General features: G+C 41.9%; 1 protein-coding gene across 2 annotated transcripts in view; it reads right to left on the bottom strand.

Moving 5' to 3' along the window:
• Nucleotides 1-1,054: 1,054 nt before the first annotated feature.
• The window catches only part of ZFYVE1 (zinc finger FYVE-type containing 1), a 31,430-nt gene continuing 14,229 nt past the window's right edge, over nt 1,055-18,255 (bottom strand). The window contains exons 3-12 of one of the 2 annotated variants that reach the window (XM_013959486.2): nt 15,769-16,273; nt 13,540-13,754; nt 11,280-11,386; nt 10,175-10,283; nt 9,476-9,573; nt 9,251-9,368; nt 8,709-8,879; nt 7,733-7,913; nt 7,075-7,188; nt 1,055-5,934 (exon numbers count right to left, since the gene is read on the bottom strand). In XM_013959486.2, coding sequence (XP_013814940.1) covers nt 5,702-5,934; nt 7,075-7,188; nt 7,733-7,913; nt 8,709-8,879; nt 9,251-9,368; nt 9,476-9,573; nt 10,175-10,283; nt 11,280-11,386; nt 13,540-13,754; nt 15,769-16,273 — 1,851 coding nt within the window. In that variant the 3' untranslated portion in view covers nt 1,055-5,701. The remainder of the gene's footprint in view (nt 5,935-7,074; nt 7,189-7,732; nt 7,914-8,708; nt 8,880-9,250; nt 9,369-9,475; nt 9,574-10,174; nt 10,284-11,279; nt 11,387-13,539; nt 13,755-15,768; nt 16,274-18,255) is intronic. The other variant, XM_067296530.1, reaches the window with a different exon arrangement.

Raw genomic sequence — 18,255 nt, 5'->3', positions numbered from 1 at the left:
TATGTTATTATTAGCCATCTCTCTCCACCCTGACTAAAAAGACTCTTTCCACATAAAACTCTTTAGGTCACATAAGGAACTTAAATATAACTGCTTGAAACCTAAACTACAGTTTTAAGTGTCTAAAGGGGAGAGGGGAATTGTTTTGGGGTCAGGAGGGGACATTTCCTTCTGTTGACTGATTTACTGCAATACATGGCTTCATGGTCATTATTCCCTGAAGAATACTGAAACTAAGACAGTTTAAAAAAAAAAAAAAAAAAGATTTTACTAGTCACAATTTCACTCTGGCATTTTTACATTTTGAGCTTAATTATCTAGTACTGTTAGGTCACCATTAAGTATTTTTTATAAGGAAGTGGGAATTTAAACCCAAATATGTTCATACTTCTAAATGTTCCATTGCAGTAGCTGCTTTCAGAAAAGCTGGAATTTGGCAATGGACAGTTCAGTTTTGGACCCCTTCAGTCACTGGAGCAAGGTGACTGCTTGTACACACTACATCACACTATGAGCTGAATCTAGCAGTCAGTATCAACCCAAAGTACTTCCTAAGCAGGGGTATCAGCAGGAGGGAGCTGTTTGAAGGAGAGTTAACCAGAGAGTTTAAAGCACTTTACAAACTAGCTTTATGTTTCAAAATGGAAACAAAGTCATAAAGCAGATAGTAATTTTAAGTAAGGTCTGAAAAATATAATCGAGGTCACTTGCCTTTTCTCATTCAAACAACTTCTTTCCTATCTGCAGTTCTATTAATATCACTATGAGCTGTGAAGCATTCTGATGCCTTCCTGACAAGTCATCATCTATACATTATACATACACTACTGCTCCTTTGTCCCTCCCCCCCCCAAAAATCTAAAGGTGATGTGAAACTACCTTTCAAGCAGAACAAGAAAGATTTAACTAGCACTTGAAAATGTCAGAAATCAGTCCGCTTCAAAATCTCCAAATGGCCAGTCTTGGCATTAAAATTTCTGTAATGCTGCAATCAAAGTATTTCCTACACTAGAAAGCTTTTTTTTTTTTTTTAATACCTTGTACCCGTATTGCTTTTTGTATATTTGTTAGAGTTATATCCAAAAAAAAGTTAAAAAGCTGAATACACTTCACTTTTGGCTTAAGATAACTGATTAGCTGCCATTCTGATAACATTTGTTAGCTTTGTCACACCATATTGTTGATTTTGAAAACCCTCATAGGAAGTTTTATTTATTTTGGCATTGCCACGATGGCATTGCACACGTGTCTGCACTACAAACAAAAACATTTTATGACACACACTGTGCTGTGACTGGCAGAATATACATGTTGACATTGCTTACCAAGAAAAAGTGCTCAGCCAAAGGGAGAAGGAGAGAAAAAAAATATAAATTAAAAATATCAACCAGTTCTATCACTTGTCCAAATTACTCTCTGTTCTCAAATTACTGGCAGGCAAAGACATATCTGTTGGTGCCAAGTTATCATACAGGCAACGGCAGTAAATTAATTGCAAGGACAAAGCCACAATAGGTGGAGCTACAGTGACTGAAAACATCAGTTGACAATGAAACAAAGAGAGAGGCTGCAAAATGAAGTGAGACACTGGTACTTAAGACTGGTTATGCTGGAAGTAAAAGGACATAAAAACGAGCAAATAAAGTCTGTATGACCAGGTGGGAAGCCAGAGTCTTGCAGTGTTAGAGCCCAGGCTATCCAGAGCAACAAGGGAATCTGAATTTCTCAGCAGGGGCACAGCCACAGCAGACAGACACTAGTGTAAATGCAGAGCCAATCCAACACAATGGCAGCGTTCATTTTAACAAAATGTTGACATCAAGAGCTAGTGAGAGTTGTCATGTTTTCCAGAACGCAGCCAAAAGGTCCAATTCACAAGTGACACAAACAGGATCATATATGATACATTGGCAAACTTGAATAAGTGCAATTTAGCCTGCAAGGAATTGGGAAGGAGGATGAGCAAACAGGAAAACCAACAGAAAAGAGGAGTAAAAGACAAAGGCTGCTTTTTTGTGCAAAATCCTGACAATAGTTTTTCCTGATACATCCATGCTGTTCTGCCCTCTGCTTCCCTAGCTACAAATCTCAGGTGCAATGTACACCTGGTATACATTTAAGCCAAATTTGGCCTAAAGGTTTGGGACAGAGAGTGTAACTGAAAATGAGCACATCTATATGAAGCTCACATATATCTGCTTCACAAAAGGGCAGGAAAACCCACATCACCTATTTGAAGGAGCATCTTCCACTTTTATAATTGGCATAGGTACCCACAACGGGAATAAATCCATCGGAATAGAGCAATCAGATCCACCATATTTATTTCTCTACAAATCTAGACTTGTTTCTTGGTGCTTTGTATGAGGAATTAGATTTTTTTTAACTGGGACGTGCCTTTAGGAATATTTTGCACATCAGTTAATTCACATGATTCTTATATTATTCATGTTTTTCATAGCATTTCCTAATCAGAAGATATGCAGAGGTTGCTTATCTACCAATAACCTGACATTGCATTTCTGGCAAGAGAACAGTATTTCATTCTGTAACTCAAAACATGCTTTTATCATGTCACACCTCAGACAAACCAGATTCATTATCTTACCAAGACAATGTGCTCATTTTAACCACTGAAATATTAACATTATAGTGAACTCAGTTGATCCAGAGGACAGAATATCATCCTGAACAACAGGAATTTAATGGTGAATCGTTAATATGTCTCTGGTAAAACACACATACTGATCTTCTGGAAATTTCCTGGAAAACAGTCCTCCCCCACCCCATCCCTTTCCTTGTAAAGAAATGAGATTTTTCACATTCAGCAATTCAGAATTTCATTCCTCTGTCCCATCTTGCTAAGTAATTTATATATTTATTTATATATATACACGTTTATATATAAATAAAAGACACATATAACACTAAGCTAGTATTCTTTACATCTCACACAGGAGTTGCATTAAAGTGTCAGACCTCTTCCATACTGGTATGATGAGGGACCCTCAAGTTTGGGCTTTTGCAGAGCTCCAGAAAGGTTGCTGTTAACTGCAGACAGGTTTTGCAAAGACTTACTCTGGTTAGATGTTACCAATACATCTGCAGGCAAAGCATCTCTTCTAAGAGTTTATGAATAAGGAACTCTATCACAGGTTTCTCCTGCTGGTATTAACTCTTGTCTTCAGGATGACAGTTCCACTCCGAGCACCAGATGCTCCCATGTTACTTACTTTAGTGGGTTTTTCAGGATTTCTATTTTGTTTGTTTAGGCTTCCTGTACAGCTTTATGTCCAAAGACATTGTTTAGAGCCCTTTAGGTTATAAAATCCTAATGCTGTTAATACCAGGTAGTATTGGGCTTTGCTAAACCGTGCATCTATCCTCTTTAAATAGCTGATCCATTTAATTCCTATATTCTATACTCTGTGTACTCACAGCACCCAGTACTACCAGAAAAGGGAAAGGATCTGGTCTACAGAAAACAGCAGTGTACTTAAGTCTCATTGGTATTTTCCTCCTCTTTTTTCGGGGGGTGAGGGGTGAGGAAACAACCCAACCTTTTCCACATTGTCCAGAAATAGTAACACCAACCCTGCTGTAGGTAAGCATCAAACAAGAGATTTTGAACAACGTACAACACTCAGCTCCAAGACAATCAGTCAAGAACGGATTCTTGTGTATTGACAGGTTGCTAAGATACTAAGATCACTTACATACTAAAAACGTATAGACAGTATTTGCTCTTAGACTGAGCAGTAAATTCAGCTGCAACAGAGAAAAAAATTCAGACAAGTCATTGAAACAGATGCCAAGGACTTTATACAAGGAATGTCATGGCTGCTTTCTTTGTGCATTAACATGTTTGTAAAGCTGCATGCATAAACGGCACACAGGGCACAGCCTACAAACCAGCAACACATTGTAACTGCATTGTTCACCCATTAAAAAAAAAGACTTTGAAGCACAAAATTATGCTGAATGTGCAGGATGTCTTTTAAGAGAGGATTTCTACCCACTTTTCTCATGCCCTCTCTCGGGCAACTGTCAGTTTATGGCAAACTTTGCTTACAAAAAGAGTAGACAGTCCCCAGCAAACTTAGCCAGTACAGAAGGTGTCATGGAACATCTTCCAAGTCTACTTCCATGTGCAGGATGAATGTAGTTGCAAAAGGGCAATCACTTTGCGAGCATGTTCTTTCAGAGACAAAGTGAGAACTACTTGTTACAAGGAAAAAGCCAGTACGCTTGTTCAGAAGATAAAGTTTTTTTATAGCAGTTAATTTAATAATACAGTCCTAAAACAGGGTGTTGGGCACTCATCTACACAAGACCACATTTAACAAGCTGGGGGAGAAAAAAAATAACACAGTTCCAGGACATTGGATCAAACTGCAGCCAATCCAAGAGGAGACAAGTCTCCTCTGGCAGAAGAATTCTTGTCTGTATAAGCCAACAAGGGAGGATTTCAGGCAGTTCAATCCACAATGGTCTCTTACTTCTTTATTACTGGAACCACAAATCCACAGTACAAGACAGTGTTAGTTAGGTTAAGTGGTCTTTTGGGTGATAAAATCAGTGAACTCAATGCAGTCCTTTACTAATAAAGGATGAAGTCCAGTGAGTGCCACTTGCTAAGAGCAGAGAATAAAGTTCCCATTTTCCAGGTGGATTTGTAAGTTCATATTATTAGAAAAAAGACAAATAAAATCTGTGCAGTTTCTATGCAAACACATCTGTGAACATGGAGGCTCCATAGATTTAGGGATCACATAAAAAGAGGCAGAAAAGTCACCACAACCCAAGCAACTCTTAAACTTCATATCTCAGAATTGCTTACATAACTTGTCTCTTGTTTTGCTCCAGACAAAACTTTTAACTGCAACAAGCTGGTAGAGAAACCTGAAAAAAAACCTGAGTGCATGAGAACATTGTCAGGGAGAGTAAGACCTTGTTACCTTTTGATCTGGAACTGAAGTTGAAGTGGCAGACTTGAAATATGTGCCATACCTTTGAGAGCTCTGTTGGTCTCTACCATGGGATTTATTTCAATTTGATACCTCTTGCACTGCAAGACCACTGTTCATATCACAGTTCAAACAAACTTGCTGATGAGTCTGGGTTTAATCTTCCAGGGACAGAAGAACAGCATCTCCCGATGTAGGGTTGCTCCCATTATCAGATGCAATTCATAGACCAACATTGGAGATGCTTGTGATTTCCTGGCAGCATGGAGTCCAAACCTTCCTCCCTTCCTCACAGGACACCATGATCAGCAAGATTTTCCAGAAGAATAATCAGAAGGCCATAAATCTGATCCAATATAGTAAGGAACAACATCATCCATCATTTGAAATAGGAATACTCAAAGCTTCATTAGCCAACTGCATTCTTAGTATACTAAATTATACATACATATATATATATATATATGTATATTTAAATTGGAATAAAATACACTGGATTTTGGTTTGTTCATTTACAAGTGAGCTCCCTCTCTTCCCCAGTTAATTTGAAATTAAAACCTGAAGACTGAACTCAAGCTCATTCCCAGTGTTCCAAGATGGATGTAACACATGAGAGGAGGCCAGAAACATGCTCTCTGGCTGCAACAGGTTAACAGGTGAAAGGGAGACCAGATATTTTTGTTTGTAACCCTGAGAACATAAGGAATTGCAAAGATCTGGAGAAGAACCTGGGGTTAAAGGTCACCAGGCTTTTTATTGCAGTTAAAGCAAACTCGGACTGGGTGATCCCATCCACGGGAGGGAACTGCTCTGCGGTCATGTGAGCACTCATCACAGAATCCCTGGCCGCAGGCCCGACAGTGGTGTTTTGAGAGCTTGATGCTGAATTCCTTCCGGCAGTTGTGGCAGTGCAGGATTTCATGGTCTGGTACCCAGTATGCAGGTCGGGCAGCATCTTTTACCAGACCTATGGAGGAAGGGGGGAGGAAGAAAGAGGGAGAACAGAAGAACATATCAACGTGAGTATGTCAAGAATGTCATCATTCTTTCACTCACAAAGAGGGAAGGACTCACACACTTCCAGTCATATCACTGCCATAAAGTGAAAGACCACCTATTGAAAAAATACTTCAGGGTAACAGTTAGCCACTTCCCATTTAGGCCTTTCTGCTTTTTAGTACATTCACCCACATTCTGCCTCTCTTCAAAGGGATGTATTGTTTTTCCTTAAGTGGAAAAATCTTCCTTTACTCCTAACCTCTTCCAGGAGTGGAAAGACTTGCTCTTCCCTACCTTGGTGACCAAAACACCACAGTTACCAAATCAAACATTCTGAAACACAGGTGCCATCTGAACTGAGGAAGAGACTTATTCTTCCTTCCATTGACAAGTTGGACAGTAAACAGCCACCAGGGTGACTGCAGGACACACTGTAGGCAAAGCCATGGAATGATGACCTGAGCAATGTATGGGAGGTCAACTGCACAACAGAAAAAGATTCAAATACCAAGTGTTTGCCAAGCTGCTACCCAGCACACTAAAGACCAGCAAACTTTCACTGTACAAAGCTCACCATTCAAGACCACATTCCTAATTACTTTCTCATCAACACCAACCCAGAAAGCTTCAGATTCTCAACCAACCCTTGAAGAAGTACTCAGTGCTAGCAGTCTCCACAGACAGACTTATAGGCACTCCGTATCTCTGGAAGAAAACCAGACCTGATAAAATGCTTCCTAATTGGCCAGTCCTTAGGGAACTGCAACTGGCAGGTCACTGCAGTGGTGTATCAGGGGAACATGAATTACTCACAGTTTGGATGCACATACACTTGAGCAATAGGGAGAAAAGAGAAGGTATGAACTGCAAAAACAGCATGCTGAAAACCAAGAGGAAATATCAGGCAAGAGAGCTGCAAGGGGCTCTAGAGCCTATTAGGAGCAACCATGGAGAACAGGAACCCTCAATTAATAGTGGTATCATATGGGAAGTGCCAGTCTGTCACACAGACAGACTTGTAGCTTAATCAAAAGTTTTGCCTTGTGAAATCAAAAGTGCCATCAAACAGAGAGCCATCAGAAAAACCACCAAAGAGAACAGAGCTCACCTAAGGGAATGTCCATGGCTGTCACCACCGCTCCAAGAGTGTTCTGTACAGCTTCCCCAACCTTCCTGGCAATAAGTGTCCCCCCTTCCTCATCTGTAGGCAGCTCAGCCACATCTGCATAACACAAGAGTAAAGGGTTCAGCTCCCAACTCCAGCATAATTTCTGCCAAGTTTCAGTTTATTTATGTTAGCAAAAAACAGCAAACTCAAAAGACAGCTTGGGACCTTGTCAGCCTTTATTTACCACCTCCCCAATCTTCAGTTGCAGAGTTTGCTTTCTTTTCAACAATAATGGACAAAATACACAGTCTGCTGAAACAACAACATCCCAACCCTGCTACCATCTCCACACCATCAGCAGGTGCTGGGAAAACAAAGTAAAGATCCAATTAGAAAATGATTCTATCAGGCATCAGATAACTGGTAGCTCATTGCAGGGGTCATTCACACAGGGAGACAAGTTTCACCTTCCATGCCAAAAGACATCAAACTCTTGAGCTTCCCCACAAAAAATGGGCCAAAGCCCAACTTGAGCTGTTATCTACCAAATAACAACATTGTCTAACACCCAGTGAGGCTGGCTGTGATCCAGGAGTCAGGGACAAAGACTTCAGAATATTACCCAGGGATAATTCTGTCACAATCAACTCCAAATTACCTAACTGGATGCCCCTGTTTTCATAGCAGTTGTCACACACTCGCACTGGTGCTGGTCCCCAGCCTCGCTCAGGCACAGGACGGGTCTTGGAAGAACAGCCATCACAGAAGCCCTCTCCACAGGCCCGGCAGTGATGTTTAGTGTCATTATCTTTAAAAGGCGTGTTGCACTTATTACAACTCTGAGCAGGACAACACAGAAAGAGAAGCTGTTAGCTTGATCTTCCTTAATAACCTCATAAGAGAAAAATGGGGAGCAGAATCCCAGGATGGCAAGACTCAAGACTGAAATTGTAAAAAAGACAGGTACAACTGAGTGTGTGATACTAGCCCCATAACTTTACCCAAGGAAGTGATTCAGATAGGTAGATATACTGTGGTTAAGCCAATAAATTGCCATGATCCCTTCAGTCACAAGCAAAAATGATTACATCCATACTGCGCAGGGCTAAATCGCGGTTATTTGATCTTGGAGGGGGAAGAATTCAGAAGGTGATTTTCAATGCAGAAATATGTTTTCTGTAAGGCACAGGGAAACTTATTCTAGTTGAATCATTGGAACCAACTTTTGCATCAAATATGAAATCAGAGTTGAATCTCTGCACCTATAAAAATAGGACTATCAACAGCAGAAGCCAGATCTGAGGTGTTCATTCTCGCTTTCAAGAGTAAGTGCATGTGAGCCAGGATTTGCAGCTGTGATACTGTTGGGAGAGGAGGTCACACTGAAGAAGGGAGGAAAATCTCTTTGGCAAGGCTGGGCAGAGTCCCTTTTCACGCTTTCTTTGGCTAAGTCAAGAATGGAAAGAGCTGAAAGCAATTCAGTTTTCTCTAAATTGTAGGAGAAGGGCTTGCTGCAAGGGAATAAGAAGCATTTGGAATCTACTAGATACTATATTACTTAAAGGGTGGAGAAAAAAGTTTTAGCTATGGAAAGCTTTTCTCCACAGCCCAGAAGTACAGCAGCTGCTATTTACCAGGATCTGAGAGTTGGGCCTCCAGTAAGCTGGGGCAATCTGGTCCGTCAGCCAGGAGGTCACAGCTTTTGTGGGTCCCAGGCTAAGTTCAGACACCGACTGCGCCATGAAATTCATCCCATCCAACAGACGCTGGGCTGCATTGTTGTTGTCTTTCAGAAATCCATCTGTCTGGAATGAAATAGGCATTCATTTGAGAATAAAAACAGGGAAGCTTCATTTCTTATAAACAGATGGCTCTGCAACCCACTGTTCCTGTTAGACTGGAAGGCAAGAAAAATGTCACCAGCTCTGCTTTGAAACATAAAGGTAGGTTTTAATGGTGTAACATTTGTATCAAGTGTTCATAAGCTGGCAACTCAGCCATCTCAAGCTAGCCAAAATGTGACTGAAGTTCCTTGAAAAAGTTCTTTTAAACAGCAAAGACAAGGGAGTTGCTCTGATGAGCGTCAACCCATTTTCTCCACCATTGTCTGGAAGAACCACCACACACATGTGCACGGATGCAACACATACAAAGACTATCCAGCAACCAGACTTACCCCCGGCCAGACATGTTCAATTTCTGTCCTCACCACAGTGTTCACAGGATCTTGGTTGCCAAACCAGTACTGTCGGCTGCGGTACACCACCCCACAGTTGGGGCACTCAATCACGTATCTGCAGGGGGGATTTAAAGGAGGATATGTTACCTCTGTGAGGTGCTGGAGGTCCAGAGGACTAGGCAGAGTAGAGGCAACAGAGCACCTCTCAGCTGCAGTACTTACCCTGACCAGGCATACTTGGCAAGGCCCAGCCAAGGGGAGTCAGTGGAAGCAGAGGTTTTCGGCACCACGCTGACCTCCATCCCTCGTTCATAACAGGCCTACAACATAAACACTCAATTAGAATTGCATGCTTGGGAATCCCAGGCTCCAGACCCCATAGCTGTTCAGCTTTGTGAAGGGTGTAATTGGCATACCGTGGTCTCCATGGCAAAGGGGCCACATATCAAACCTTTTTAACAAAAACCCTTTATCAGTAATGTCATCTAGAAAATATTTTTACAATAATGAAAACCATGATGGTGCCTGAAAATTTTCCTGTCTTCTGCACACTTCCTTCAGAAAAATCAGCTAATACTGAGAAATGGGCATAAACAAGTAAGGAGAGTAACTGCATCCAGTGTGCAGAAGGTCAACATCACCCAAATTGAGAGCAGCTGAACTGACAATTTAGATAGCAAATAATGCATAGCAGGGAGCAGTGACAGTGTCTCCAAGCAAATAATGCATAGCAGGGAGCAGTGACAGTGTCTCCAAGCAAAAATACAAGTTCAGTGGGGATCAGTTTGTCTCGTTGAGGCCAGAGCACCTTTCCCATTTGAAAAAATGCAAGAAAGTCGGCGCATGCCTGATGTCCTCTTTCATTACGCCATCCTTTCCCCTTCTCCATTCCTCTGACCTCATTCCTGTGACTCTGCTCACCTTGCAAGTATAGACTCTGTTATCATACTGGTGAGAGTATCTGCATCGACTCTTGGATTCATGAGGGACTCCTTCCTTTGCATGGTTCATGCTCTTCTTACAGCCACACCTGAGTATGCAAAAACAAACCATGAGCTGATCCTGTTAGATACAGGACAGACGTCTCTAAAAGCTCATTTATATTGCTATCTTGCATTTATAGTCATTCTAATCCCAAAACAATTTCACAACTGTACACGCAGCAATGACAGCATTTATCACTGAAATGTAGGCTCTTTGGAGGGAGGTGTAGCAACTGTTTCACAGTACAAATGAACACCACACAACAATTTAGTGCGGGAAGTGATCACTGTGGCCAATTTAAATTTCACAGAGAATCTTAGACAGAACTAGCCAAATCTGGAAATTAGCCAGGACAGAGTTAACACTGCAGCCTACAGACTCTCTAATGTGCATAAAAAAGTGGGAACATAGCTTCATTTTCCTTTTGAGAGAGAGCATTTCCATAAGCATAATCAGCTGTAACATCATGCTGCTACAGTACCTTACAGACTCAGAGCAGCGACTGCCACCTACCGTCTTTCCAGGCTCAGTCTCTGGGCTCTCCACAGAGAGCTACAAGCTCAGCTCTAATCAAATCCAACCCAGGGATCTGTTTGGAATCAAGTCAACATGCCTGCTAGTCACTGGGCACAGTCCAGGCCAATGATGATGTTTGCTTTAGTATTGTTTATGTAATAAAAATGTCAGGAATGGTCACCATGGGAGATTTCAGGAGGGTTCTTTAGAGCACTCCTTTCTTCTTGCCCCTTGTGCAATTCTCAGCCCATGTGCTCATGAACCAGCTAGGGAAAGGATATAAGCAGAACAGGTTTGTAGAAAAGGATAAAATAGATTTGGCAAAGACCACACGTCCAGCTGGTACACAGCAGTAACAGCTGTCCTATTCACACAGGAGTTGTATTTCAAGGATATTCCATCCTGAAGTACTATCAGTCTGATATTGTCAGGTGTCAAGACTTCAAAGAAACTTTATGTTCTGTGGCTGTAGACCAGGGCAGCACTATCTCCTAGAAGGATCAGGGTGCATTTCTCATCCACTTACCCACAGCTGAGGCACACAGAGGAGCATGTGAAATATTCATCTGGAAAGAAAGAGCTGTGAGCCATCTGGTCATCGGGGATCTCCCCACTGAACCGGTCGCTTAGAGCCTGTCAAACACAAAAGAAAGAAAGAAAAAACTGGTAGAAGACAGAGTAATGCAGACATTTTTTGAAAACTTTTACAAGGAAAAGCATGTGTTCCTTTCCTGGAGGGAGAGCCAGAGAGAGTACAAAGCTAACAAATCATGTCTTGCTAACCTGGAAACCATGCAGATCTAAGACAAAGATAGAAACCGTGCAAGAGAGACAATCTTGAGCTTGTATGGAGATGACTTAAATACTTCTAAGGTACTTACTCTTCTCCTCTCCCCTTGCCCCTGCCTTTAATTTTATAGCAGAAATGGGTGGGATAAGACTGCATCCACCTCTGTGCACACACACACCCCTGTGCCCAAAACAGCTGCTAAAGGCAGCTTGTATTCTCAAGTCTCCAGTAGGCATCTTGAAGGGCCATTTCTCACAGTACACCAGGGCACATTCTTTACCCCTCAGTTTGGAAAGCACTGCCCTGAAATTTCCTCTGTCCTCCCTGGCAATTGCTCTTCTCTAGGCTAGTGAAACTGCAAGACTGAGACAAAGGGATTTTTTCCCTTTCCTAGAAGCATCCATACTCAGATTAAGTCAGTCCTTAGCCTTGGACCCCTTGACTTTTTCAGTTCTTTTGGATGTTGTGGTGAAAACAAGCATATCTGGAAGCAATGGAACAAAGGACATTTGTTTTTTTGATGGATATTTTTGAGGGCATAAGATCTAACCGAAACTCTTCCCACAGTTGAGGTAACTATAATGTCTGCCTGTCTGCCTTTCCCCCTCTCCCCTCCCTGGGGGGCACATCTCTGCTGTCTAACAAGGGTTGACTTTGCATATATGCACACACATATAGATACCTCTCCCCACAGCCCCTCTCAGGTAAGACCTCTATGTAGATATCTGATGTCACAACATTTCTAGGAAATTATCTTTAAGACCTCTTTCAAATTTCACTGATACTGGCCAATGGATTCAAAAGTTACAGGGGATACACCCAGATATCTCCCAAGCCTTGCATCCTTAGGAAAGGAAGCAAAAAATCTTAATTTTTACATGGTAGTGATCTGAAGACAGCAGCCTACCAATATGAACTGAGGCATACTAGCACCCTTATTTGCAACTTTCTTATTTGATTATTGCAATAAGTACCTAAAAATTACACCAAATACTTGGAATAACCTCTCCAGCTGTTTTTTTCCTGCTGCCAGTCTGCTCCCTAACACAAGGAATTATGGTACATGCTGTCTTGGCATTCCCTTCTCTGCTTCAACTACTCCAAATGCAGAGCAGCTGGAGTTAGTTGTTCCAGTGGCTGTGGCCAACATCAGGATAGACCGGTAACATTGCCTTCTTCTGCAGGCATGCCCTTCCCCCCCAGTTTCAAGTGACAGCCGTGATCTTCCAGGCCAATGAAGATATCCTGCTAATCAGGTGGTGGTACAAACGTGTGGAAACTTGTAGGAGGGTCTACAAATTGAAACTGAAAATTGAACTGAAAACCCCTCTGACATTCTGGCAAGGTGAATCTTTAAGAAAAAATAAAAATAAATCACCAGCTGCTTTCTCCACCACTTCCTTTTCATTAGCCCTCTGACCTAATGCTGCACCTCCAAAATGATACATCATTTGGCCTGATCCCATTTAGTTTCCTAGCTACTACTACACCTCCTTCCTCCCTTTTGCCTCCTAGCCCTTGCCTTACACTACACCCAAAGCCAGGTTTTACCAACTATTAACTCCCTCCAAGTCTCCTGCATCCCCTCCCCTTGCACTGAGGCCATCTTTAGGAATTTCACCAATAGCTCTTTCTGGGCTAAATCCATCAGCTTGCTCAGTGTAAATCACTGTCGTTAAGTGCTTGTCACTCACAACACCAGTTACTTTCTCTTCCCCAGTCAACTTCTTCCTGGCTCAGTTTTTTTGCTTTGGCTCTGTTTTTCTCCTGACCTTTCAGGGTCTTTGCTAATTTTTTAAGTAAGAACTACATAGCCTACCTGACTGCTATGCAAGGTCATCATCATCATTTATGTCAAAGACTTTATCTCCAGATATCTGCCAGTCTGCATCACTGGTTCCCTCCTTCTAGCTTTATTAGCTGCAGCTGATAGTAATTGGCAACAGTGATATGAATAAAGATTGTGATGAATTGATCTTTATAGCAGAGGACTTACTTTTAGTGCTTTGTAGATAACCCCGGGCTGTCTGGGGGATCGAGTGGTATTGTTCTCCAGCTGCTGCTCCACAGCTCGCCTAAGTCCCGAGAAGTCTGTTGGAGGATTGTAAGTCCTTGTTCCCTTGTAGTGGATTGAGCTGAAAGCTTCAGGAAAACAACTTAGCTTCCGGAACCGATCCTGAATGAGCTTCTCAGGAACCTCAGAGGGATGATCTATATACAAGAGTATCAGCAGGTATATAAACAACTGATGGTTTAAAATAATATTTAAATTGCATGGTGCTTTCATATGCAAAACCATGCTGGTTTTCCTAATTAAACATCCATATACTTCTGGAATAGAGTTATTGGTCCATTTTACAGGTAGGATAGTAACTAAAAAACAGTTTTCAAAAGCAACCACTCTTTTTCGATGCCTAGCTTTAGAATCTAAGACCAAGTTTCAGAGATACAGATAAATCCACAGGTAAAACTGGAAACTTCTAGATTTGGAAATACAGATATACAGAATGAGAAGCCATTTTTGACATGATATAAGAAAACTCCATGTTAGCACATGTGCTAGCTCTTCTCAGCAGATGATAACTTGGCATAATTAATCCTAGCACTTGGCATAGTTAGCCCTAGCATCTGATAACTAGAAAATAAGGACACAAACCTTACATGGGCTGCTTATTCTCCATGCCAACCCTGCAGCAAGAAAGACCAAGTCCTTATCACCCCCTCTGTACAAGGTGGAGCACTTTAGAACTGGTCACATCAGATCAGACCCATAGAGCCCAATATATTCTTCTGCTTGCTTCCAAGCACCTGCTGTACGTTTCAGAATAAGACAGGCCCTTCTTCCCTACCCTAAAAATCTACATAAACACACTCATCTCACAATTATCCATCATAACAGATGATTGCAGGTTGCTGCAAATCCACATGCTAAATGAACAGGTTTCTTTCCTATTCCTACCATGATCAGAAGTGATCATAAAATATATTTTTTTTACTACCCTGACTTTGCACACAAGTGCAAGAATTGTTACAGGTCACTGACTCTGACCTGCTGAAACAGCAAATTTCAACAGATATATAAAACTATGCATTACCAATCAGCAAATTGGCAATGTAAGAAAAAGAATTGCCTTGGCAGGTGAATTAAAGCCAATTAAGAAGGCACTCTAATAATAAGCTCAAAGAATGACAAGTTCTTCTATCAGCTCAAGAGCTCCCTTGTTAGAAAAGTCCAAACAAGAATGTGAGCCAGCAGGGAGCTGCTGTGGTATTACACAGCAGAGGACTCCCAGATGTTCACAGATGGCCTCATGCACTGAGGGAAGCTAGGCCCTAATTCATTAGGGCTTTTGCTCATTAAAGCACTAGAAATGGACAGCATGAAGAAAGGTTTCAGCATACGTGTTGAAACAAAGAAAAGTAGGGGCCGGGAGAAGAAGTTTACATCCTCAAACAGTCAAAAACAAAATATACTTAACTTGCATGGGACAGTACATTTCACTCAGACATGCAAATAAACCACACAGTTTAAATATGCACAATCCACTATGACATAAGCCAAGTTAAAAATGCTGGTGAAAAACACTGAAAGGGATGAGAAATAACAGTGTGCCAGGCCTGCTGCTTTGGCCACATCAGACATATGCCTAGAGAAAAGTGGTGCCAAATCATCAACCCTGAGCCACCATAACCTCCCACCTCTACACCAGCCTCAGAATGACCTAGGCCCACAGAATATAAAAAAGGCGGCTGAGGTTATTGTATTTAATCAATTGTATTTAATCAAATTCAATCAATCCATCAATTTCATTCTTCTTGCCCATCCTATTTCTATACATTTTCCATACAATTTCTATACATGTTCTGTTTTTACTTATTTTTTGCAACAGGATTCTCTATATTCCTGCCAAAATCCCATGGCATCTCAATTTTTACCTTTGCTTGCTGTATCACTTGCACCCATGATGCGGTACAATGATCGCTCCTAAGGCTGGTAGAACTCCCTTCATGACTAGTCAGTGCCAATGTCCAGCCGACTAAGAAGATTATTCTAGCTGACCTGGGGTTGTCAGACTGCCATCAGGGAATCGCATGCTACTTCCATAGCCTGGCTGCCAGATTGGACCAAGTGAGAGCAAAACTCAAACCCATGTCTTCTACATGGCAGTAAAGAGCACCAATAATTTTTAGCACATTGTAATTCAGTGTCTTACTGCCTACTTACCAGAACCCAGTAGCTTGGTGTACACAGTCTCATGGAAGATGATGACACCAGGACCCAAAGTGGACAGAGGAACATCTAGGCCACAACGGGCTGTGGTAGCCTTTAGCTCCTTGGTGAAATGTTTTAAGTAAGCCTCTGAGGCATCCCCAAGGAATTTGAAGAGATCATTGTGTAGCCTGTCAGCACGAGTACGGTAGATGACAAGGTCAGAAATGGCCAGGACCTTCAGCAGCAGCCGTGTTCTCTGGCTTAGGTTCACAGTAGCCCCAAGGAGGCCCTCTGTGTCAATCACCACCACTTTGCGGACAGGGTCATAGGCTGCCCAGACTCCCACTGTGCACGACTCTTGGGCTGGAGATGTCTTGAAGACTTCCCGACCATAGAAGAAAGTGTGGTTAAGAGTGTGAGACTTGCCGTCCCCCGTGTTCCCAAAGATGGACACTACCTTTAGATGTTGGTCAGGACTGCAGTCCAGTTTATTAATAAAGTCTTCTTCATTCCTCACCTTCCAAAAATAAAAAAATAAAAAAAAAGAGAGAGAAAAATATTACAACCATGCAATTGGAGCAGTCACCACAGAAAGCACAGCTGGTTTCAGGATTCATAAGATTAATGAGTGATCAGTCCCTGTTCAGATTTCTTCACAAGTTTCTGAAGTACCAACAAGCCCAAAGCGAAATATTTAAAAGTAGCTTTCTAACATACACACATCAATGGGATTTATGCTGTTCCACCATGTAGGTGTTTTGGAAATGATGCCTTGCTGTAATTAGCTATAATGTATAAAGCTTCTATAATGTCACCCAGTTCACTTCTAGAGAAGCCAGCATAACCTTCTTCCAATTTTGCCAGAACTGTTACTTGGATTCAGCGTGTGGCAGATACTGTTGGTAGCATTTGTCTCCTGGCAAATCTCTGAATTCAGGTGCAAAACAGGTGAGTACTTTGGTGACCTTAACTTGCATCATCCACAGAGGCTGAGCACCTGCTTAGAGATAAAGCTCCTCTGTTCAGCGGTGCTTCATCTATCCACAGCAGGGGGCTCTCAAACACAGCCTGCGGCGCCTTGCCTGGCACAGCCTCTCTGCCACACTCCAGCCAAATAGATTTTTGTGGGGCAGAGAGGAAAGAAAAAAGAAGCAAAGTTATGCACTCAAGTCAGGCGGTCAAAGCAGGTCAAACTGGCTCTTACAGAAGCACCACAACAACCTCAGTGATCCATTTCATAATTTACTCTATTGTGGCTTTAATTGGAGACATACAAACACCCCCACACAAAAACATGTGAGCAGACAACCTTCAGCAGGTAACATTTCTTTGGTCTTACATAGGTTAGATGACATATGTCATCTAACCTAAGATAGAAAATGGGGCATTTTCTTTTCAGATACTAGAGCAACAGGGAACAGATAAACCAAACAATGAAACAGATTAGGGCTCTGTATGAGAGCCCTTGTTTGCATTGCGGAACAGAGCCCAGGCATTCAAAGGTTTCATGCTTCTCATTATGGTTGCTTACCAGTTGCATCTCCTTTTTCCAAAAAAGTTTTTAACCAACAGATTATGTGATAGGGAAAAAGATGACACAGACTATTTGAGAAGGATTTAATTTACCACTTCCATTGTGATTGCCTCCTCAAGGAATCCCCACCAGCCAAAACAAACAGGGCTTCCCCTTTTGTCTGCCTCTCAACTTCTGGAAGATCCCTGGCTGTTTCCCCAAGTGAAGAGAGAGGCAATGCAGCCTTCCATAGGTTATTTTTTTGGCAAGAATGACTCAAAGTGTCATCCCCATCCCCTGCAAGTACAGTTGGAAGGTCTCAGAATACAAGATCCACAGAGGTCAGGAGGTAATAAGTGATTTCTTTGAACAAGTTTATTCTTAGATCAGCAAATTAGTTTAAACGTCACACAGCCCCATTTGCTCTGGTCAAATCTGTCAGCAGCATCCAGACTTAGAAAGAAAATAAAAAATAGCCAGTGTGCCAGACTGTGGTTGGGAACAGTGTCCAGAAAGAAAAATTGTGGACTGTAGGACTGCAATAGCTACTCCCTGACTCAAAGCATTTAAGGCAGCCTCACAGTGTGGAGGAAAACAGGAAATAAAGAAAGCAAAACTCTGTTCACAGAATCTTTTCCAGTATTTATGAGAAACCATCAAGAAAAACTCAAGATATATTTGCACACAAGAGAGGGTCTGCTTTTTGGCAGCTCTGATTATTAGCATATCATCAGGAAGGTAGTTCAGATGACAAATTTAGTTTCTCTAAGCATCCCTGGAGACACTTCTGTGGATGAAAGCAAGTCCTTCATGGGATAGTTCCTAAAAACAATCACCTGTGATTATACAATAATGTTACAGGTGCGTAAGCAAAGAGGAACACAATCCTTTCTGCTCCAGCCTGTTGTTTTGTTCTTTTATATTTGCCTTCCTCCCCCAACCTCTTTCCATAGGGACCTCTCTTTTTGCCAGAGTTGGTGCCCGAT

The sequence above is a fragment of the Apteryx mantelli genome, chromosome 4 (genome assembly GCF_036417845.1).
Source record: "Apteryx mantelli isolate bAptMan1 chromosome 4, bAptMan1.hap1, whole genome shotgun sequence".
NCBI lineage: Eukaryota > Metazoa > Chordata > Aves > Apterygiformes > Apterygidae > Apteryx > Apteryx mantelli.
The sequence above is the reverse complement of the archived record's forward strand: the minus strand, read 5'-3'. Positions and strand labels throughout refer to the sequence as shown.